The sequence below is a fragment of the Lepus europaeus genome, chromosome 4 (assembly GCF_033115175.1).
Source record: "Lepus europaeus isolate LE1 chromosome 4, mLepTim1.pri, whole genome shotgun sequence".
Classification (NCBI taxonomy): domain Eukaryota; kingdom Metazoa; phylum Chordata; class Mammalia; order Lagomorpha; family Leporidae; genus Lepus; species Lepus europaeus.
The window spans coordinates 56,573,715-56,597,754 of record NC_084830.1 but is presented as its reverse complement, the minus strand read 5'-3'; the positions used below and the strand labels follow the sequence as shown (position 1 = coordinate 56,597,754).

Sequence of the window (24,040 nt, the reverse complement as noted above, 5' to 3'; positions counted from 1 at the left end):
TGTCCCCAACAGGGCTCCAAGCCTGACTCATGCCAGGCTCTTCCTGCAGCTTTATTGCAGGTGGCTTGGGATGCTACATTCTGGTCTCACCTTATTCTTCAAACCTGGTGCTGAGGCTCTTGGCTGCTGGGGTTCTGAGTTGTGCATGTCCACACCCTTCATTTAGATCCACAGTGTCCCTCCAGTTTGCATGGAGTTTCCTTTGGAGTTTTCTCCCTAACTCTTCCCTGAGATTGTACTCTCTCCCCTTTTTTAATGCTACCTTCCCCTAGACTAGAGCAATAAGCTTCCTCCCTATTCTGCCATCTTTGAACTTCCTGCTGCTTCTTTCCTCTCTCATATCAATTTCATCATTTTCCCCAGCACTTGGGTTCTCTTTTGTTAACACTCACAACATAAAAGTCACCATTTTTCTGTCTATACTTCATAATGTGCACCCTATTAGAGAGTAGGGTCCTTACCTTTGTCCTTAGTTTCCTCAGCTCCTATTAGTGTCTAACACATTATAGGTGCTCAATGAATGTGTGATAAGTGACAGGTGAACAGGGAATCATTTGTTAGTATTCACACTGAAAAGAATTAATACTAATATTAGGGTTTACATTCATATTTTTCAGTTCTATATTTGAGAGAATTTTCTATATGCTGAATACCTGACTGATGCATTCTAATTTTGACACATGGAAGCAGTGTTATTTAACAGGTATCATCCAGGACATTCAAGTTCAAAAGTTTTAAAATACTGATGAATGTTAAAGATTGTTAATTACCCAAGTCTTGTCCTGTCCCTTTAGGTAAGAGTTTTAACCTACATGCACATACTAAATTCTATAGAAATGTATTTGAAAATATGGAAGATGCGCTAATTCAATGATTGCTACTGTGAAACACAATAGCTTACTAAGCCACAGGCAGGTATAAATTCATGTTGATAGAATTACAAATAATGTACTGAACTTAAACAAAATCAGACAGCCTTTTACAGCTCTCATGAGACAGACAGACAGTCAGACATATTTCAAGTACTTAGATATTAAGTTAATTCAGTACTTTCTATCCCTTACACAGGAAGAATGTTTTTGGTTCATTTATCCCTTTATTTTCAGAGTGGCCTATGACCCTATGATTGAATAAATATAAATGGAGCAAAAATTTGCTAGATTAAATGAAAGTAGCATCTATTGATTTTAAAATCCCTCTTTTATAGAACACCAAATAAATTTGGCATCGTTAGCCTTACGAGGACCAGCACACTTATGCCTAACAATTAATCACTTCTTTCTAAATGTCACCCCATCTGATTCTCTTTCTCTCCTTTAAGGCTCCTAATTATGCAGGTAACATTTCTTTAGGGGAGACTTGCTTTGGGAAGGACATGCTAATTCCACTTAAATCCTTTTGCCATAGATGTTCTTTGAATAAGATCTACTCAGGTGTTGAAATATTTACTTCTTACTTCTTCTGCTGAACAGTTCCATGCTTTTACAGATAAGAGAAGTATTTCAACAATAATTTCACCTGAAAAACTATAAATCAGATTAAATAATTATTCAAGGAAAGAAAACCTTTGAATGAAGACTTTCATTCATTCACTTATTTAAAAATATGTTGAGTATACTCTTTGAGTTCCTAGCTTAGGTTCCTACTCTCAAAGAGCTATTATCAGGTAAGAAAGAGAACTAGTCATTGGAGACAAGAGGACATTATTTGTTTAACTCATTTGAGAATTTAGTGTGCTCTTTTAGAGGCCAGGTATTGATACTATCTCATTTAGTCTTCATAATAGGTTTATGATATGGGCTCTACTATTCTCATTTTATGGATCAAGAAGGTTGTACTCAATGAAAGGATAAGTTTACTTTCTTCAAGTTAATGGTATTAACAAATTTCATAAGTGAAATTTGATCTTGTTTCTTTTTTTTAGATTGATTTATTTTGAAAATCAGAGAGAGAGAGAGAGAGAGAGAGAGAGAGAGAAAGAGACCAGTTTGAAATAGTAGCCAGGAGCTTCATCTGGGTCTCCTAAGTGAGTGGAAGAGGCTGAAACACCTGTGCCATCTTCTACTTCTTTGTCCTTGCGATTAGCCATGAGCTGGAATGGAAGTGGAGCAGTTGGAAGAGAAACTTGTTCGTATATGGGGCACCAGCATTATAGGCAGGAGTTTTACCTGCTATGTTACAATGCTGGCCTCTATTTCTTTTTTATATCATCATTAGCCATTATTTAACAAAATTAATTAACAGAAGTATGAGTAAACTGTATGGGCAAAAGACAAAACAGTAGTTAATTTTCTTCAGGTCAATTTATAAACAGTATTAGAGAAGACAAAGCACCAAAACCAGTTGACTCTACAGGAAGGCTAAGGGACTGTTACTAGAGGGCATTGAGCATTTCTACAGATACTTGTGGATAATTCAGCAAAGAGCTGTGGATGTGAGCATCCAATATTTAAATAATTGCCACTGTCCTTTCCAACTCAATTTCTCCTATCAGGAAATTACAGACTAGAAAATTTTCTGTTGATACTGGGTTCAAAATTCTCTCTTCTAACTTAGCATCACTTTCAGAAGAAAGACCTTATCTATAAAGGCAACAGACAACTCATGAACCCTCCTAATTTCCTCTTTTGTGGCTGTTGTATGTTCATTGTCTCAAGGACTTGAGAAATTGACATTGCTATTCTCTAACTCTGGTGCAGGAATTATTAATAAATACATAAAGTAGGTAAGTGTACCTGTTTGGCAAGTGTAGGTATTGAATAAGTGTATGTTGACTAAATGAATGAGTAATTTGGTTGTATATGTCAAAGGCAGAAAGAATTATGAAATGCAGTGAAACCTTTAGATTGGGTTCTCAATATGCATAGTGTGGACCAAAATGTAATCAAGTTTCAAAGGCTAAAACTAACTACTCTAAATGAAAGAAATCATTAAATTTCTTTTGAACAAACAAAGCAATTAGTTCCTGCTCTATATTTGTAGTTTGTGATAATGCATTTTAAATAGAGCCCATTGAATGTGTTTTCATTGGTTATTTTTCTTGGTCTTAACACTCTGTTGTGTGCAAAGGCCTCTTAGAAAATTGGAAATAAAAGTCTCCCTTTACTGATTTTGTCATTTTCCATTTGTCAAACATTGATTTTCTCCCCTCTTGTGCATCTAATGGAGGTTGAAATTAGTGCTCTTTTTTGTGTGTTGTTTACTTCTTATTTGTATCCCATCATCATCATTCATCAAGCTGCCAGTGAGCTCTGGGGATGGTGCTGGTGAGTTAACTAATGCTCTGAAGTCCACCAGAAGAGTATTTTGAATAGGTTTTTGCTACAGTTTTGGCTCTTGCTTTGATTTTTTCTCTGTAGCAAATATTTCAAATATAGAGGATATTTCCCAGAAAACACATTTTTTTAAAAGAAAAAATAACCACAGCTATTACTTCCAGCTTTTTGATAATTTAAGATCAAAAAGATTTTTCAAAAGAAAACATTCAGGATGATAAGGAACCTATCTCTTTTCTCCAAAAATATATATGAACCTAAGGTACCAGATGCTCGGCCAGTCGGCTCTTCCTGTTCTGACATCGGGAGATGTGTTGTGTTATCTTGATGGGATTTGAGAAAGATGTCACTGTGGACGTCAGTCAGAAAGGCTGCATTCTTCCAATTTGCTAAGGAAGTAGGGGAGTAGCAGAGGCTCTGACTTGAATATGTGCTTGTGAAAACATATTTTTCTGTTGCTGTCTTTGGATTGATTGTGAAATTCCCTCAATACTTAGAATAAATCCAAGAGACGACATTTTCTCCTAAGGGCAAGAATGCTATTTCTGAGGTAATGTCATTGCATTTGATCATGGGAAATGATGTGATAAATTAGGAAAGTGAAGCATGAAGAGACCAGAGGATACCATATTAATTAAAGAACAACACAAAACGGAACAGAACAATGGGGGTGGTTTTCTGTGTGCTGCGATTTGCACACATCTGCAAGGTGTATGGCTCCTTCTCTGTGGTTTGGATCTCTTAATGGAGATGTTGGTGGCTCTTTAATCCCTCATTCCCTTTTAGTACTATTTATTTATTTATTTTAAATATCCTTTTTAAAAATATTTATTTATTATTTATTTGAAAAGCAGAGTTATAGAGAGGCAAAGGCAGGGAGAGAGAGGGAGGAAGGGAAGAAGGGAGGAAGAGAGAGAGAGAGAGAGAGAGAGAGAGAGAGAGAGAATCTTCCATCCACTGGTTCACTCCCCAGATGACTGCCATGGTCAGAGCTGTACCCCATCCAAAGCCAGGAGCCAGGAGCCAGGAGCTTCTTCTAGGTCTCCTATGTGGATGCAGGGGCCCAAGCACTTGGGCCATCTTCTACTGCTTTCCCAGGCCATAGCAGAGAGCTGGATCAGAAGTGGAGCAGACAGGACTTGAATTGGCATGCATATGGGATGCCAACACTGCAGGCTGCGGCCTTTACTTGGTGGCAGCCTTTACCCGCTACATCACAGCACTGGTCCCTTAGTATTACTTAAAAAGCGTGTTTTGCAATTGTGGAAATCTGCACTGTTCAACATGGTAGTCACTAGCCCATGTGGTTGTTGAATGATAGAAATACAAATAGTGTGGCTAGGAGACCTGAATTTTTAACGCTATTTAATTATAATTAATTCAAATTTAATTTTGAATAGGCAAATGTGCTTAATGGCCACCATATTAGATAGTACAGTGAATCTATATGGATTGCAAAGGTCACAACAGTTATGCTCATTACATTAGGCTTTATCAAAGTGTCCAGGTCTAAAACTTTGAACTTGATTTCTGTACTGTGTGCAGGTACTGCTCAGTTCTGACTATATCGGGATAAACAAGATACAGGATGTATCCCAACAAAACTGGCAGTCTTGTAAGAAAGTTGAGTAGTTTTTAACGAAATAACAGCTATCTTACTTAAAAAAAAATTGAAGTGGACTTTGACACAGTCATTAAGATGCTGGCAGGGATGCCAACATCCCACATCAGAGTGCCTGCATTGAAGTCCTGGCTCCACTTCTGATTCCAGCTTCCTGCAAACGCATCTCCTGGGAGGCAGAAGATGATGGTTTGAGTAGTTGGAACCTTGCTGCTCACCTGGGTGAAGTTCCTGATTCCTGGCTTCAGGCTGGCCCAGCCCTGGCTGTTGTCGGCATGTGGGGGAGGGAACTATACATGGAAGATCTCTCTGTCTCTGAATCTCTGTCTCTCTCTCTCTCTAGTAAGTAAAAATTAAAAAATAATGTTGAGGTGTAATATGAAATAACCGGTTCTCAGGCTATTTGAGGCTTGATTATTAGAGGAAGATATATTGTTCTTTTCTATTTGATAGTACATACATTTTAAAAATAATTTTTAGTGAATATGTGTATGACTTTAACATTTCAAACTTGGTAGTATATCTGTATTTTCAAATATTACCATATTCTGAAAAACATGACAACTTGAATTAGCATGATTTTGGAGGTAAGGCCTGGCTATGCTACTTTCTAATTTCATACCTTCAGCAGAACACCTATCTTCTCCAAACCTCAGTTTCCTTATCTGCAAATTGGGCTAATAACATCTTTTTCATTTAAAGTTTTAAGTGAGGCATTATGATCAAATGAACTAAAACAATGATAGTTAACATTTCCTACTAACTGCCTATGCAGCAGATACAGCTTTAGGTACTGTTCATTTCATCCGTCTCTCAGTACTGTGCAGGCACCCTTGTTACTCCCATTGTAAAGATCAGGAACTAAGGCACAGAGAGGGGTTTGTTTTCTAGCACATAGTGGCCACCCAGTCATGTTTTGTTGTTATTGTATTGTCATTATTATTATTACTGATGGCTTCCTGTGGTTAAAGACTCATCCATGTGGAGACAGCCAGTAGGCATTAAATAAAACAATGTTGTTCATTTACCTTTGTATCCAGTTAGTGTTCATTTGTAAGTTTCTGCATTTTCTGAAGTTCACTTACTATTATTTCTCCTCCTTTTACAAACTGGAGTCTGGGTTGGATTAACAGCAGGTCGCAGAGGTAGATGGTATCACACACGATGTCTGTAATGAGCCAGTAGCCTGTGTTTTCTGGTGTTTGATATGGAAAGAACAGGCGTAGTGGTATAAGCCAGCAGTTCCAGTTATAGGCAAGGGTGACTAGCAAGAGCCACAGGAGATAGGTTCGATCTAGGAAAACAACAACTGGAGTTATCCAAATGGCCCGGAATACACATTAAAAGAATTCTCTTGTTTTCTTTGGTGAAGTTGATGTACTACCCTCTGGAGGGAAGCAATTTGTTTAAGAGGCTCTGCTAACGATTCAACACAGTTCTGCTTCTGGAGCTGGGCATGCTGGACTCCACAAGGGATGCTAAGTGACCTTACGTATTCAGCAGCAGATGGTTTCCTGCCTGTCTCCTGGACACTCTGTCTGTCCCCACGGGTAACTGCACTACAAGGGGTCTTCAAGAAGTTCATGGAAAATGTGTTTTATGGGAAAAAAAAAAGGCATGGACTTTAAATTTCTTTTTTCATCTGAGTAAATGTGTCTTTTAATCCCATTTCCCATGAATTTTTTGAAGTCCCCTTATGTTTGCATCAGAAAATGGGAAACTCAAGGAGAATCAAAGGGACCCGGCCCAGGCCAAAGGTCTGCGGCTCCTCAGGGGTGAAGCTGCAGGTCTCAGGGAAGCTGGGGAAAGGCCACCTGCTCCTGCTGAGTCCAGAGGGCCGAGAATCAGCTCGTGGAGATGGTCCTGGTCCCTTCACGTACTTGCTGCCTCTGCCCACAGGAGGAGAATTGTTCGATGAGAGTAATTAACAATGTCAAACTGTGGAAGAGAATGACACCTTTTTTTTTTTTTTCTAAGTGTCAATGTACCTATGGTTGAGTGCCTTGGGACCTTCTCTTGAAAGATAATTAGGCACAGGATAGGCCCTGGACTGTCTTTTAAATTGAGGTGGGGATTTTGTCTCTTGTCTTCCTCAGAGAGTTACAAATGATCTTTTGCAGACACATAATTTCAATTCTGTCTTCCAGATAGATTCAGAAAACGACACAATTTCAATTCTGTCTTCCAGATAGATTAGAACAACAGCTGGGGAACACAGAAGTCATTTATGACATAGGGCCCAAGGGCCTTGGTGACAGCCAGTCCCCCTCAGGGTAGACCACCCTTTGAATAGTACCTGTGTATGAATCTATGCTTCTTGGAAGTCTAATTTGCTTTAGGTACTCTGTCAGAGGCATCTTCTGGAATTTGGAACACAGCTTGCCAGAGTTCTGCTCTGTCTTAAGCTTGGCATCACTTTCTTGTGTTGATGATACAGCTGTGGGCTTTGCTTTACAGAACAAGAAAAGAAACCTTTTAAAGAGGTTATGTTAGCTTGATGAGCAAAAAGCCTGGGTTTCTCCAAGTCAGAACATTTGAGAATCTTCTCTCAGGCAGGTGAAATGAAACCTTCATGTACAGAATAGCGACATTAGCAACATTTATTTCACTATATGTATATCAAATCATCGTGTTGTACATATTATATAGGTATAGTAAAAACAAAATTAAGCAATGACACTGAAGAAAATATCCAGGTTATGAAGACATTGGAATTTGAAAAATACCTATAGAGAACAGGTTTAAAGCTGCTATAAAAGGTGTTATAAAAGGGATATTTTAAACACAAGCTTGATTCTTACATATTTTAGAGCAGGAAATGAAATTGGAATTTTGAATTTACATAGGACAGAAATATTACAAATGTATATAATTTTCCAGGTTTAGTTTGAGGTTTCCTTATCTTCCTTTCAGATATGGGAAAATAAAGCTCAAAATATTATTTCAATATATATCTTTATCAGACCATAGTGATGATGACTAAAATATGCACTCTTAAAAAAGAAACTGTTATATAATAAATAGTTTATTTTGAAAACTCAGCTTTCCCTATATAGAACTGCAAGGAAACCTTCACCTCTATCCCATGCAATAATTTGTATTTATCTGCTATCAAAAACCAAACTTTCTTCTTCCTTTTCTCTACATATGTAAGACATTCTACAAAGATGTAGCCACTTTTATATTCTATTTTATTATATTTTTTCCCATAAACATATTTAGGTAATTGCTAGAAATTTGAATGGCCCTTCCCCTTATATAATGAGTTTGCTGGTGTCCTTTGCCCTGTTGAATATTCAGGTAGACTTTCTATATTTTTATAATATATGTTTTGGGTATTCTCAGGTAATAGTTACAGTGAATGTTGCTGTAGCAGATATGGTGGGTGGCCCATGCTTATACCCAGGTCCTGGGGGTCACCCTCTCCCCGAGGCTCTGTACGAGGGTGTTCTTGGGCCAGTTTGCCTGAAGTGCTGGGGAGTTAATAGCATTTTCCAGGAGAAACCAGCTTCCTTCTCTTTGTTGGGATATTTCTCAGGCATGATCCACACAGCTTTTCATCTGGATAAGCCCTGGGCGCCACACCAGTTAGCCTCTTCTTAATACATTTTCTTTTCTTTCTTTCTTTCTTTTTTTTTACAGGCAGAGTGGATAGTGAGAGTGAGAGACAGAGAGAAAGATCTTCCTTTTGCCGTTGGTTCACCCTCCAATGGCCACCGTGGCCGGCGTGTTGCGGCCGGCGCACCACGCTGATCCGAAGGCAGGAGCCAGGTGCTTCTCCTGGTCTCCTATGGGGTGCAGGGCCCCGGCACTTGGACCATCCTCCACTCCACTCCCGGGCCATAGCAGAGAGCTGGCCTGGAAGAGAGGCAACCTGGACAGAATCCGGGGCCCCGACCGGGACTAGAACCTGGTGTGCCGGCGCTGCAGGCAGAGGATTAGCCTATTGAGCTGCGGCGCCGGCCTTCTTAATACATTTTCATTGCCACAACACTCTCTTGTTTCTGAATTACTCTCAAAATAAGCTATAAACCACTGTGTCACAGCCTGCTTTTGAGGGACCCAAATTGAAACGTTTGCAAAACACATGTCCTCCCAATAACTTTATTCTTTGTAGTACTTTGAGGGCACAATGCTTACCAGTCTGTGGGCTGGCTTCAGGTGAGGATAGATCTCCCTCAATTAACTTCCTCTTGTAGAGAGCTGTTCTTTGACGCATTCTGCTCACCAAGTTGTGTAGCTGGGCATCGGCGTAGTCATTGATAATGGGGACTCCAGGTAGTTTGCATTTTGGGCTGAATGAAATGAGAGGAAAAAATGGTAATGGAGGTGGGCTCATGAGATTAACCTTGGAACTGAATAAATTGTAGATTCCATTTAAGAGAATCTTCACACGAAGCCCTATTCTCTTCCTGACCCACCAACATATCCCATCTACAACTGTTTATAGATTCCTATACTGGTAGTGCATTTGCTCTTTTTTATTATCATATTACATTTTTAAAATCTCTTCCAATGGCCAATGCTCCTGTCATAGCATTGCTCAGGTATGTCACTCTAAGTAAGGCATTTACAAACTTGCTTAACAATGGAGAAGACTGAGTTGCAATGGAAGAAAATCTGATACATCTTGAAAAATACAGAAGGTAGACACTAGGTCTATAAAATCAGAACAGCATGATTTTTCTAATTATGAATTACCATCATAGATATCATTTAACTGATTTCTTCTTAAAATCTTAGTATGTGTAGCAGATTATTTATCAAGCAATTACTGAGTTTCTAGTTCATGTACTAAAAGACAAAGATGAATTTGAGATGGGCCCTTTCAATGTTCATAGTTTAGAGTGGAAACAAGGCTGTAAATAAATAGCTGACTATAAATAATATGTACGAAATACTATGCTCACACTGACCTTAGGGATGTCAGGAAGGGACTTTTCAGGGGAAGTTCCTTAACTCTAGGGAATTGGCAGAGAAATCACAGACCAGCCTTCTAGGCCTTGAGAACAATATATTCATGGGCATGAAAGAACATAACACATTCATCAAGTATTTTGATGTGGTTGGAACAGACTGTGTGTGTGTGTGTGTGTGTGTGGAGAGAGCCAAAGTCATGGTGATTGTGCCTAGAAAGGGAAGGTGAGTGCAGCCAGTGTATGTCTAGTCCTAGGTGGCCTGTTTAGGAGCATAGACATTAAGCTGTAGCCAAAGAGCCGATACGGAGTATCAAACAAAGGATAAGAATGAGCACATAGGTTTTCATTTTGGAGAAGTAGCAATAGTGAGAGGATGGGTTGAAGAAGGACAGCATGAAAGCCTGGACACAGGGAAAGAAGTTGCTTGAAAAGGTTACAACTAATGAGAGGAAAGAAAAGAGATTTAGAGGCAGAATGCAAAAGATTTGGTGAATTTTCTGGAGGTTTGTATGATTCAAATACGGAATTAAGAATGACTCAGACTTCTATTACAAAAGATGAGATTCATGAAGGTAAAATTCATATAACCAGAAATGGAGACAGCACATGCTTGTATGTACTGGGTACATCGAAAAAATGAGATTGTTTTTATGTGTGTGTGTGTGTGTGTGTTTGACAGGCAGAGTGGAAAGTGAGAGAGAAAGACAGAGAGAAAGGTCTTCCTTTGCCGTTGGTTTACCCTCCAATGGCCGCCGCGGCCAGTGAGCTGTGGCCAGCGCACCGTGCTGATCCGAAGCCAGGAGCTGGGTGCCTCCTCCTGGTATCCCATGCGGGTGCAGGGCCCAAGCACTTGGGCCATCCTCCACTGCCCTCCCAGGCCATAACAGAGAGCTGGCCTGAAAGAGGGGCAACTGGGACAGAATCCGGCGCCCCGACTGGGACTAGAACCCGGGGTGCCGGTGCTGCAGGCGGAGGATTAGCCAATTGAGCCACGGCGCCGGCCTATATGTGTTTTCAATTAAAGGTGTTTGTTGGAATTTATGTGGTTGGACCTTACGTGTGATAACTCAAAAAATTTCAGAAATACAGTTCTGGTGACAATATCTTTGTTGTCAAGGTCAGAAACTATATCTTTATCTTCCACAAGACTTAGGACAAAGTAGATTTTAAAATAAATCCTTACTCAATAAATAGGCTTGCTACTTCTTACCTTTGTTTGATCTTATTCGCTTATAAAAAATCTATAAAATGAGAAATTGAGGGTTGGTGAATCTTTAACTATTAAGTCAGGTATTCAAATTGTCAAAAATGTCTAAATTCAAGCCCTAAAACATAAAGAGACTATTTCTTATTTTCCACAGTTTTCTGTTAGTCCCAGTTAGCCATACAGTTGCCACTTAATTATACCAGTTTGTATTGTGTACACCTATCTATGGTTAAAAATTTGAAAAACCTATTATAATGCATACAAGCATTTCAAATAGCTATCTATATTTTAACTACCATATACTTTTATTTTGTGTTATCTGGAGCTTTAAATATACTATTCTATTTTGTCTTCTTTTTTCCCACCTTTTTTTTCCTAGGATAATCCTTTATCTTCTTATCATCTGCCTAAATTCATGCAGAAGCTATTAATACATTTTCCTTTGGATAGTTTTATATCTGATTATAAAAAGGCAAATAGAAATAAACAAACATGGGGCTGGCATTGTGGCACAGTAGGGTAAGCCTCCACCTGTAGTCCTGATTGCTCTATTTCCAATTTAGCTCCCTGCAACTGCACCTGGGGTGCAGAAGAGGGGAATTGGGTAGTAGAGGATGGCCCAAGTGCTTGGGTCCCTGCTGTCAATGTGGACATACAAATGGAGTTCCTGGCTCCTGGCATTGGCCTGACCTTGTCCTGGTTGTTGTGGCCACCTGGGGAGTGAGCCAGAGGTTGGACATCTCTCTCTCTCTCTCTGTGTCTCTAACTCTACCTTTCACATAAATAAAATTTAAAAACAAAATAACAACAAGAAAAATTAAACATTTAATGAAATAAGCAAAAAATTGAATGAGGATTAAAGGGAGAATCAGTACATACTCCTTATATAATTTTGCTTTGTTTGAGCTGTATTTGATATTTCTAGAACAAACTACTAATGGTGTGCTTTTTACAGAATTATTCCTCATAATTCAATTATGAAAGTTTTGGTAAATAGTAAAATATTTTACAAATTTTGATGAACTGATGCAGGTATTTATTTATTTATTTATTTTAAAAGATTTATTTATTTATTTGAAAGTCAGAGTTACACAGAGAGAGGAGAGATAGAAAGAGAGAGAAGTCTTCCATCCGATGGTTCACTCTCTAATTGGCAGCAGCGGCCGGAGCTGCTCTGATCTGAAGCCAGGAGCCATATGGGATGCTGGTGCTTCAGGCTAGGGTGTTAACCCGCTGAGCCACAGTGCCGGCCCCTGAAGCAGGTATTTAGCATGGTGAAGATACTGTTTGGGATGATGCTTCCCCTATTATAGCTTAGTTCAAGTCCTGGCTTCACTCCTGATTCCAGCTTCCCACTAATGTACACCTTGGTAGGCAGCAGGTGATGGCTCAAGTGCTTGGATCCCTGTTACCCATGTGAGAGACCCAGATTGAGGTTCAGGCTCCTGATTTTAGCTTGTTCCAGCTGTGGCAAGGAGAGTGAACCAACAAAATGGGAGAGCTCCCTCTTTGTCTCTGATGCTTTTTCTCTCTTTGTCTCTCTGCCTTTCAAATAAATAAAAAAGATTTGTTAAAAACAAATTTTGATAAACAAACTTAAAAGGATATCTTATATAGTCATCACTAAGAAATAAGATTTCTAAAAATACAGAGAAATTCATTTAAAGAAATGCTGATTGGGGCCGGTGTTGTGGCTTAGCAGGTTAAGTCTCTACCTGCAACACCAGCATCCCATATGGGCGCCAGTTCCAGACCCAGCTGTTCTGCTTCCAATATAGCTCCCTGATAATGTGCCTGGGAAAGCAGAGGAAGATGGTTCAAATGTTTGGGCCCCTGCTACCCACATGGGAAACCCAGAAGAAACTCCAGGCTCCTGGCTTCAGCCTGGCCAACCTCCAGCCACTGTGGTCACTGGGAAGTGAACCAGCTGATGGCAGATCTGTCTCTCTCTCTGTATCTCCCCCTGTCTCTGTAACTCTGCCTTTCATATATATATATATATATATATATACATACATATATATATATACATATATATATAACTTTTTAAGAAAGAAATGTTGATGACAAAGAATATCATTATTGTAGTATTTTCAGTTCTTTAAATTCAGCGATATAGGCAAAAATAAAATCATGTAATCAACAATAGACCCTTTGTTTGAGTTTGTAGAGGTTTTTATCCTTTAGAGCAATATGCATCACAGTAAGATTGTGGGTAAGAAACAAGCTTTCTCTATTTGTAAAGTGGAAAAAGCCACTGAGAAAGGAGAGCCAGCAAAGAAAAACTTGTGGTTAACAGGTATATCAGGAATATCACTTTTATGAAGGAACACACGCATAAGATGTCGATGTTGAAATTTATCAGAACTCACTCTTGGAAAGTTTTTAGGTACACCCAGGGATATATGTTCTCTGCTGAAGATTGCTATTCAGTCCAACATGAAAGGACAACTCATTTCAATGGGGATGATAAAATGGATGGGTGGTTAGGAATGAGTTCACAAAAGAAGTGATATTTGAGTTGAACCTTCAAGCATAATTGACACCTTGACTGATTGTGCAAAGGCTGGATATTCAAGGTATCAGAAACAGCCTGGGAAAAGGCCCGTTAGTTGCTGCATTGTGGAGTACAGTGAAGGCTTAAACATATTAACAAAGGATGCCAAGTCATCTGTAATTTGCTTTGGAAGGTCAGTTGACATTGCTGGAAAACAGAGCAGAATCTAATCAGAAGAGGGCCATGATGCACTACAATTTAGAGAAATAATTGAAATGAGAAAGCAGAGAACTGGTTATGTTAAGGAGGGAGTGTGATTAAAGAGAGGAGAGAGTGAAGTTAGAATATGTGAGTTAAGGTAACAGTATGGAGTTGCATGTTTGGTCAGTGTACGACATTGATAGTTACTGCTATAATTTATGACTAGCAGAGCTTCAGAATATGACCTATGCAGAAGCAGGGTCACTATATATAGGCTGATAGCTTACGATGGTTAGATTTAATGAGTTTTTGACTTTATGATAGTGTGAAAGTGAAATGCATTCAGTAGAAACTGTACTTGGAATTTTGAATTTGGATCTTTTCCCTGGCTAAAATACATTATTTACCTTACTCTCTGGCGGTGCTGGGCAGTGGTAGTGAGCTATAGCTCCTAGTCTACCATACAATCATGAGGATAGAGAATCCATACTCTCCAGGGTACTGCATCACTGAACTTTGATGATTGAGAGATTAAGTGCATTAAATTCATTTTTCATTTGTGATATTTTCAAACTACAGTGGGTTTTTTGGGAATAACCCTATAGTAAGTTGAAGAGAATTTGTATTTAAATTGAGTTCAAACTGGAGCAGGGTCAGTTTTTTTTTTTTGACAGGCAGAGTGGACAGAGAGAGAGAGAGACAGAGAGAAAGGTCTTCCTTTGCCGTTGATTCACCCTCCAATGGCCGCCACGGCTGGCGCACCGCGCTGATCCGAAGCCAGGAGCCAGGTGCTTCTCCTGGTCTCCCATGGGGTGCAGGGCCCAAGCACTTGGGCCATCCTCCACTGCACTCCAGGGCCACAGCAGAGAGCTGGACTGGAAGAGGAGCAACCAGGACAGAATCCGGTGCCCCGACCGGGACTAGAACCTGGTGTGCTGGTGCCGCTAGGTGGAGGATTAGCCTATTGAGCCGAGGTGTTGGCAGGGTCAGCTTTAATCCAATGATTGGAGTCCATATAGGAAGGCCACAGAAAGAAAGAAAAGACACATGCAGAGAGAATACCATATGACAACAGAAGCAGAGATTGGAGCAATGCACCTACAAGGCAAGAATTGCTGAGGATTGCTGGCACCGGAAGCTAGAAGAAAAGCCTGGACAGATACTCCTTCGGTGCTTTCAGAAGGGCCAGACTCACTGACACCTTTGATTTTGGTTTTCTAGCCTTCAGAACTGTGAGGATAAATTTCTGGTATTTTAAGCCACCCAGTTTTTGTGACAATTTTTTATGGCAGCCCTAGGAAACTAATAAAACCCATAGTAATGTGGATAATTGTGATATCACATTGTCAACTCAGATGGAATTTTAAGAGCAACATAAAGACTTTCAGTTCAGTATATGTTAAACTTGAGGTGTAAATTTAGAATCGAGGTCTTTAAAAATACATGCAATAGAGCAGGAAGTTGAGAATTTGGGTCTGGAAATCAGAAGGGAGGGCTGAGCTGGAGATGCTGAAGTAGGGATCACTTGTCTGGAGGAAACGGTGAGAGTTACATAGGCGATGAGAGGACTTGTGAGAGGCTACGAAGAACAAGAAAAGATTGGGAGGACACAACCTTGGAATTTGCTGACATTTAAGGAGTAGCATAAGAAAAAGAACTGCGAAGTAGCAATTAGAGAGGTAGGTCTCAGAAAGAAAAATGTCACAAAAATCAGAAAGTTAGTGTTTGAAAAAGGAGGTCAGTGGTGTCTCATGCTGAGTAGAATGAGAGCTAGAGGAGGACTCTAAGTTTAGCAGGTGTGATCTCATTGATAATCTCTAAGAAAATTGGTTAGGGATATGTGCAATGCCATCAAATTTTGTCATTTTCCTCCCCATTTACCTAAAGTATTTTGTAAAAAATTTCATAGAGTCTGCCTTTGTTCTATAAATAATATTTTGGATTTTTGATTACTTTACAAGCTCACTTAAAAGTAATATTTATTTCCTCTAATAAAATATTGAATAAATTTTGTCTTATAAACTTTGCTAGATTCCTCTTAATTCTTAATTAAGAGTTAATTAATTTTTCAGTGAGAACTCATTTTTCGAAAATATCCATTTCGATATTTCGAAAATATCGAAAACAGGCTAAAGTCCTGGTAATCCTGCTATTTCTATCATACAGAATAATAAATAGCCAGGAATTAGGCAAGGAATGTTACATTCTAATTTGGGAAGAAGTCTTGGGAGGGAGGGGAGCAGCAGTTCTTTTTTCCTGGGCCACGTTTAAGCAATAATTAATGAGCTGCCCTCAGATGTTACATTTGAAGAAAAAAAAACCTGCTTTGAATAAAAAGACATTTTTGAGAAATATACTTCTGAATAAAAAATAATTAAAAACAGCACCAAATTCTGTTTTTTTATTGAAGTATCTGGCAGTCTGCCATAAAGACCACAAATGTCACGCAAGTTTGGTCAGTGCAATTAGAACTCAATCAAGTCTCCCTTCATTCTCATCTCACATTCACCTCTAGATATTAGAAGATTTTCAGTTGTTTATCACATCTCACTTATGCATATGGTATTGTTTGTACACATTAGTTCGTACGTATGGTAACGTACATATGGATACTATGATGCAGAATTTCCTAACCTAAATTCTGTTTGATGTGTTTAGAGAATGCTACGATTCATTTGTGACTCCAAAGCGTGCTTCTCCACCCCTTGTCAGTGGCCTACTCTCCAGAGATGTTCTTCTGTTAATCTGAAAGTGCTGGAGGTTGGTCTCTGATGTTTATTTTTGTTAGTGAATCACACTCTAATGGGGCGTAAATGTTGTGGCAACGAACCCTGCTAAAAGCTGGGCAGCTATTTTAAGGATGGAGTGACAAAAATATTTTTGAAAGTAGTACCACAGTGTGAGTTTGTATCTGTAGGATCCATATGTTCACATAGACACACACTAATATACATAATGAATAGTCACTGAAACTTAACCAATTGAGAATGAATAAACATACCAATGCAAACATAACTAATACAACTAATATAAACAGAGCTAATACGCTTCATTGTGATAAACGTTTTTATATTTTCTAATCCTTTTGGGTATTTTTAAAAAAAGATTTATTTATTTATTTAGAAGTCAGAGTTACAGAGAGAATGATAGACATGGAGAGAGATCTTTCATCTGCTAGCTCACTCCCCAGATGGCTGTAAAGAGCCAGGCTGAAGCCAGAAGCCTGGGGTTTCATCCAGATTTCCCATGTGGGTACCAGGGGCCTAAACACATGGGCCATCTTCTGCTGCTCTTCCCAGGCCTTTAGCAGGGATCTGGATCAGCATTGGAGCAACTGGATTCGAATTGGCGCCTGTATAGCCACCACAATGCCGGCCCCTTGGGTATTATTTTGGAGTAAGTAAGCAATTAGTAGGGTGACTATGTTTTGACCATTTATCCTATATAGTAGCCCCAAAGAATCAAAGGATGTATTCATAGTGTTTCTGAAAACTGATGTCTTGCGGGAAGTTCTGAGGTGCATTTGAACAGCTCATTCACTGATTCCAGATATTTACTGTGCACTTACTTTGCATCAGGAAAGATGATGTGCTTTTGTATTCATTCTGAAGATTCTTCAGTTAATATACCTCTCTTTCATCTTACATACATCTTATTTATCCTCACTTTTAAGTTTCTAATGATAAATTTATGTTTTATTCATTTACTTAAAAAGCCCTAATAGAATGTGTAATGAACTGAATTGTGTTCCCCTTAAATTTAAATGTTGAAGCTCTAACCCCCAATATCGGACTTTATCTGGGATAGGACTCTTAGCGAGGTTATAAAGATTAAATGGCATCATAAGAATGGGGGCATATTCCAGTAGGATGGCATCCTTTATGAGAGGAGAGACACCAGAGAGCGCTTCCTCTTTGCACATACACAGAGGAAGGATCATGTGAGAACTTAGCAACAAGCAGTCATCCACAAGCCAGCAATAGAGGAATGACCAAAACCCAATGTATTGTTTAAACTGCTTAGTTGTATTTTGTTATACCAGATGAATATGGCATATACACATGTTGAAGAAAAAAGGGTAAAATTACTTTAGGAAGTGGATGGAAATTTAGGTCAAGATAATAGTTTTAATGTTACCAATCCCTAGAAATGACAGGTAAGATGTTTTTAAAAATATAAAATGCTGGAAAATAAGACATTGGTCACAGTAAAACAGGAAATTTGAGAAGTTTCTGAAAGATAAAACATATGGATTCATTGTTAACTCATTTAATTCTCTCAAAAAATGAAGTATTCAAAAGAATGTTGTTATGAATGAAGAAAATCACTCACCAAACATTCACAAGAAATGCTTGTTGCAAATTGAGAGTGTTCTGGAAATTCTTTACCCTTGGAGAGAGTGGATATAAAGGCTCAGAAGGCCTGTAGCCCACCACTAGGCCAATTCTGTGGGAACCACATTTGGAGGAGTGAAGTAGGTTGTGCTTCTTCCCTTTGCACCTGCTCAGAGCGATGGAAGCAGAAGCAACTGCCTCTGGGCATTGAGAAGAAATCTGGACTGGAGAAAGGAGCTGTGTCACAGGTGATGGCAAAAATATCAGAAGGAATGGGAGCCTGTATGGCCAGACTATATGAGTCAAAAATTACCAAGCAATTGCACAAAATCAATACCATCAGTAGCATGGAGGAAAACAAAGAGAAAAAAAACCCACAAGGAAAGAGAACTAACAAAATAAAATAATCATGTCAAAAATATTAATATCTTCAAAGAGATAAGAGAATAATTTTATATTAATTGTGATAGATTATTGTGAAAGACAAAGACTTGGAAATAAAAACTTTTATTATTTACAAAACAAAAGTAAAGCAATAATAAAATAATAGATAAAATAAAAAACAAAACAAACAATAATAAAACCAAAAAATGATAGGAGATGAGCTACAATACATATCTAAAGAGAGAGTGATCAGAAGAAAAGATGACATGTGCAAGGAAATGTGTGAAAGTATGGATGTTAAGACAGGTAAGAAGGGCATGGAAGAGAGATCTAAAAGCTCTTCAACTTGTATAAGTTCTCAACGGAGAGAGTAGAGGAGCAGGAGAAGATAAATTGGTCAAAGAAACTGCTAGAATCAAAGATGTCCCAGACTCTCAGGGCAAGTGACACGAGTAAGGAAAAACTCTAATCAAGCAACTCTGTCATAAATTCCTGAACACTCAAAAAGAAACAGCTTAAGTGCTTCCAGAAGTGGAAGAAAAACAACTCTATAAATTGAAAAAAAAAAATTAAATTGGTATCAGATTTCTCATTACCAACACTGGATACCAGAAGCTAACCAACTTGAATCTCAAAATTCTGAGGGAAAACAAATTTTCCTTGAATTTCAAGCTGCCAAACCCTCTGCAAGATCATCTATTTGCTTTGCTTAGGGAAACTTTACCTTCCAAGCAGAATTCTCCTTTGCTTAGTGAGGAGCAGATTCGGTTTTTGTGTCTGCTACTAAGTAAGTGGTGGCTTCTCCTTGGATACTAGGGATTTAACAGGCAGAAGATTTGAAGGAGGGAGAAGCAAATGAAGGAGTTGAGTTTTTGTTAGTGAAGAAACTGGAGCTCTGGAAAAAGCTGTATTGAGAATGCTACTTTTAGTCTAGCGGCCAAAACCTTAGTATACACATGCGCACACACACACACAAATGAGCAGAAAAAAATTGGGGAAATCTGTGTAAGACTGATGGATTATCAATGTCAATATACTGGCTGTAACAGTGTACTGCAGTTTTCAAGGTCTTACTATTGGGGGAGATTAGGTTAAGGGTGCTTGGGATCTTTCTGTTTTATTAATTATAAATATGTGTAAACCTGTGCTTATCCCAAATTAAATATTTGATTTTAAAAAAGGCATTACTAACCTAATGGCAATTATTTGCCTAGTTAGTTCTAACTATATAATTTATAACCTAACTTACTACTTTGCTACTCCAAGAGTGGTCCACCGACATCTAACATTAGCATCCTCTGAGAATTTGTCGGAAATGCAGAGTATTAAGCCCTACTTCAGACATATTAATTAGAATCCACTTTTTAACAAATTTCTCATATAATTTGTATGCAGATTAAAATTTGATAAGCATTGTTTCCTAAGAGTAGTTCCACCAGTTTAACTCTGTAGAGTGTTGGCAGTGTCCTCACATTTTTCTAAGATTCTGTACCTGTTCTTTTCTTGGGGAAGGTTACAAAGTCCCATTTTTCTGGGGTGCCAGCTGTGTTAATCTGATACAATGCTCACAAAATTCAGTGAATTGGGCTTTACCACATCCTTTTCAGATGAACTAACTGATACCCATTCATGAAAAGCCAAGAATGCAAATAGGTGACAGAAGACTATATACAAATGATAACAACAATAGAAGAGAAAGATAAAAATAATGAGGAGCCAATATTTGTTGATATTTAAAAGGTGAGTTTTTTTTTTTTTAAAGATTTTTCATTTATTTGAAAGGCAAAGTTACAGAGAGACCAAAGCAGATACAGAGAAGGATTCTCCGTCTGCTGGTTCACGCCCCAAACAGCTGCAATGACTGGGGCTGGGCCAAGCTGAAGTCGAGGCCAGGAGCTTCTTATAGGTCTCCCTCACAGGTGCAGGGTCCCAAGCACTTGGGTTACTTTCTGCTGCTTTCCCAGGCATGTTAGCAGGAAGCTGGATCAGAAGTGGAATAGCTAGGACTCGAACCAGTACCTGTATGGCATACCTGTGTACCCACTGTGGCTTAACCTGCTGCGCCACAGCACTGGCCCCCAAAGCTGAGTATTTTGATCTTAAGAAGACAACCTCGGGCTGAGTGGTATGGGGCAGGGTGTTAAGCTGCCACTTGAGACATCTGCATCCTGTATCCAAATGCCTGCTCTGCTTCAAATCCAGCTTCCTGCTAATGTGCCTGGAAAGGTGGTGGATGATGATTCAAGTTCTTCGGCCCCTACCATCCACCTTGTAGACCAGGATGGAATTTCTGGCTCCTGCCTGGCCTAACCCTGGTTGTTGCAGGCATTTGGGGAATGGATCAGTTGATGGAATCTCTCTCTCTCTCTCTCTCTCTCTCTCTCTCTCTCTCTTTCATAGAAATAAATGAATCTGAAAAAACAAACAAACAAACAAAACCAGGCCAAACTAGTCTTGTAAAGAGTATCTTCTCTTAGAAAGTGAGAACCCAGGTTTGGCATTGGTGTGCACTGGGTTAAGCTACCATCTGGGTGCTGGCCCAAGTCCCAGTTTGAGTCCTCATTGCTCTGCCTCTCATCTACTTCCTGCTAATGTGTCTGGGAAGGCAGCAGAAGATGGCTCAGAACATGGACCCCTGCATCTATGTGGGAGACCTAGATGGAGTTCCAACCTCCTAGATTAGGCCTGGCCCAGACCTGGATGCTGCAGCCATTTTAAAGATATATATCTATATCTATATCTATATCTATATCTATATCTATATCTATATATCTTTACAAATGTGAGAACCTTCAGAGTTTATGGTATACAATTAAATGGTATACAATTAAATGAGAATATAAGAAGTCTTCAAAAAGTTGATGGAAAATGTGCATTTCATGGAAAATGTATGTATGGATTTCAAAATCATTTTACACCAGATTAAAGTTATCTTTAATTTCACCTTCCATGAACTTTTTGAAACAGTCTTGTGTGACTATTGGTTTCCTCTTTTAGTCATGTGTTTTGGAAGTCAAATTTATTTATATTTAAACTGAATGACATTAAAACTTAATTTGCTTATATAGAAGGGAATGCTAATCATTTACAGAGGAGAATAAGATGATAAACTATGGAAAAACACTTGAATCTTCAAGTAAAAACCAGGAACACTGTGTGGTCTATAACACAAATTTCTAAGACTTCTCAGAGGCAGGGCATCCTCCTGATGAACATTGACTTCGTGTTCTACAGTTCAAATTATTTGCCATGCCCTGTGAAATAATTTGTGTAGTGTGTCACACACTGTATTATCCTGAGTATTCAATTTGAATACCCTAGTTTCTTCAGGGCATAACAACACAGAGCTGTGAAACTTATTCATAAATCATACAGACATGGTTGAGGAAGCCCAGTATTTGATCTCTTTGTAGTCAGTACAGATCTTGGATCTTGGATGTGCATCACAGACTTGTATGTAAATCAGGGATATTGATAGTCATATAAATTTGCATTTGCAACTTGATTCCTCCCTGAGAATGTGAGAGAATCATCCTATTGGCCACATGCCAACTGCAGAAGCCATGTACAAGAGATTATATCTGTAAACTATTGCAGGCAGCCTATGGATCTGGTCTTTTTAATTTGATATTTAAGAAGAAGCGATTGCCATCAAAATTGTATCTGAATCCTTTTGGAAACTGAAATTTATGTTTGGCTCTTTAGCAATAATATGAAAATGAGATATTCTGTGATTGATAAGAAACTCAGATTATTATGGTTCCTGTCATGTCACCTATAGTAATAGGTTTTAAATTTCTTACTCAATGATAACATATTTGTCATAAAGGCTTTAAGTGTGCATCTGATGATCTTGGAGGCTAATGTTAGATTACAGTATCAGAGCTGGAGTTAGATATTTTTGTTGTTATATCCATGAACAATAGATAATTTTATTTGCTTTTGTGCAGGGGAAATGTTGGTTTTCTAGTACCAGAAATTTATGTAATTTTTATCTCTTAAAGAAAAAGAATGGAAAATTATGCATTCTAATTTCAACACAGGATCTTCAGTGAGGAACTCTGCTATTTAAGATGTATTAGTTTCACAGTAAAGCGTTAAAGATGTGTTTAAAACTGTTCAATGTTTTAAAATGCACCAACCAGAAGTAGCACTTCATATCAACTAGGATAGCTATAACTTGAAAAAAGGAGAAATAAGTGTTGACAAGATTATGGAGAAATTAGAACCCCTGCATGTCTTTATACTGTGTTGAAACATAAGGTGCTTCTGTTGCTGTGGAAAATAGTTTTGCAGTTTGTCAGAATGGTAACCATAGGAATATTTTAAGACCCTGCAATTCCACTGTTAGGTATGTACCCCAACGAATGGAAAACAGATATTTACAGAAGTACCTGTACATGTATGATCATCATAGTACATTGTCATGATAACCAAAGTGTGGAAATTACGCAAATGTCTGTCAGTGGATAAATGAACAAATAGGTGATCATATATACACACAATGATATGCTACTATTCAGTCTCAAATAGGATGGAGTATAGATATAGGTTATACTAAAGATGAACCCTGAAAATCTGCTAGGTGAAAGAAGCCAGACAGAAAAATTCACATATTAGATGATTCCATTTATATGAAGTATCCAGAATAGATCAGTTCATGGAAACAGACTGTACATTTGGAGAATTCCAGGAGCTAGAAGGAGGAGAGAATGGACAGAAACTATCTAATGCATGATTTTTTTTTTTTAGAGTGATAGAAACACTTTAGAAGTAGATAAAGGTGATAGTTGCCAAACATTGTGAGTGTACTGTATGCTACAAATTTTTTTTATGTTGTATGAATTTTCTTTTTTTTTTTTAACATTTATTTTACTCATTTGAAAGGCAGAGTTAACAGAAAAGAGAGGGAGAGACAGTAAAATCTTCCATCCGCTGGTTCATTCTGCAAATGGCTACAACAGCCAGGGATGGAACAGAGGGAAACCAGGAGCCAGGAACTCCATCCTGGTTTCCCATGTGGGTGCAGGGGCCCAAGAATTTGGGCCATCTTCTGCTGCTTTCCCAGGTGCATTAGCAGAGAGCTGGATTGGAAGTAGAGCAGCTGGGTCTCAAACTGGCACCCATATAGGATAACCACATTGCAGGCGGTGGCTTTACTCACTGTGCCACAGCACTGGCCCCTGAATTTTCTTTTAACCGCTTAAAAATTCACCACCATTCATTCATTCGGCAAACATTTGTTGATATATTAGGCCTTTGAACAGGAGCTGGAGATATCAAGTCAGAAGATCTTGTCCCAAAGGAGCATAGTTTCCCGTAGGACAGCTTGCAATACAATGTGCTGTGTAAGTCCAAGGAGAAGTAATCCAGTATAGAGTATTAATATGAAATAGTTATCTGAATATACCAATGAGGTATCTCACATTATTTGTTTTTAAGTAAGCAAAACCAGAACTGTGTGACATTCACAATGAATGGTAAGAAGAGAATTTTCAGAAATCCTTCAAAAAGCACAGGGGACTGAGGTTATTGGGGGTTTAGGTAATAGAGGATACTATGGGGGTTAGAGTACATAGAAGAATGGAGATGTGAATGAATT

General features: G+C 38.6%; 1 protein-coding gene across 1 annotated transcript in view; it reads right to left on the bottom strand.

Moving 5' to 3' along the window:
* The window catches only part of CNGB3 (cyclic nucleotide gated channel subunit beta 3), a 168,321-nt gene that overhangs the window by 83,991 nt on the left and 60,290 nt on the right, over positions 1-24,040 (bottom strand). Inside the window, exons 4-6 of the mRNA XM_062189513.1 lie at positions 9,037-9,191; positions 7,193-7,345; positions 5,982-6,190 (exon numbers count right to left, since the gene is read on the bottom strand). Coding sequence (XP_062045497.1) covers positions 5,982-6,190; positions 7,193-7,345; positions 9,037-9,191 — 517 coding nt within the window. The remainder of the gene's footprint in view (positions 1-5,981; positions 6,191-7,192; positions 7,346-9,036; positions 9,192-24,040) is intronic.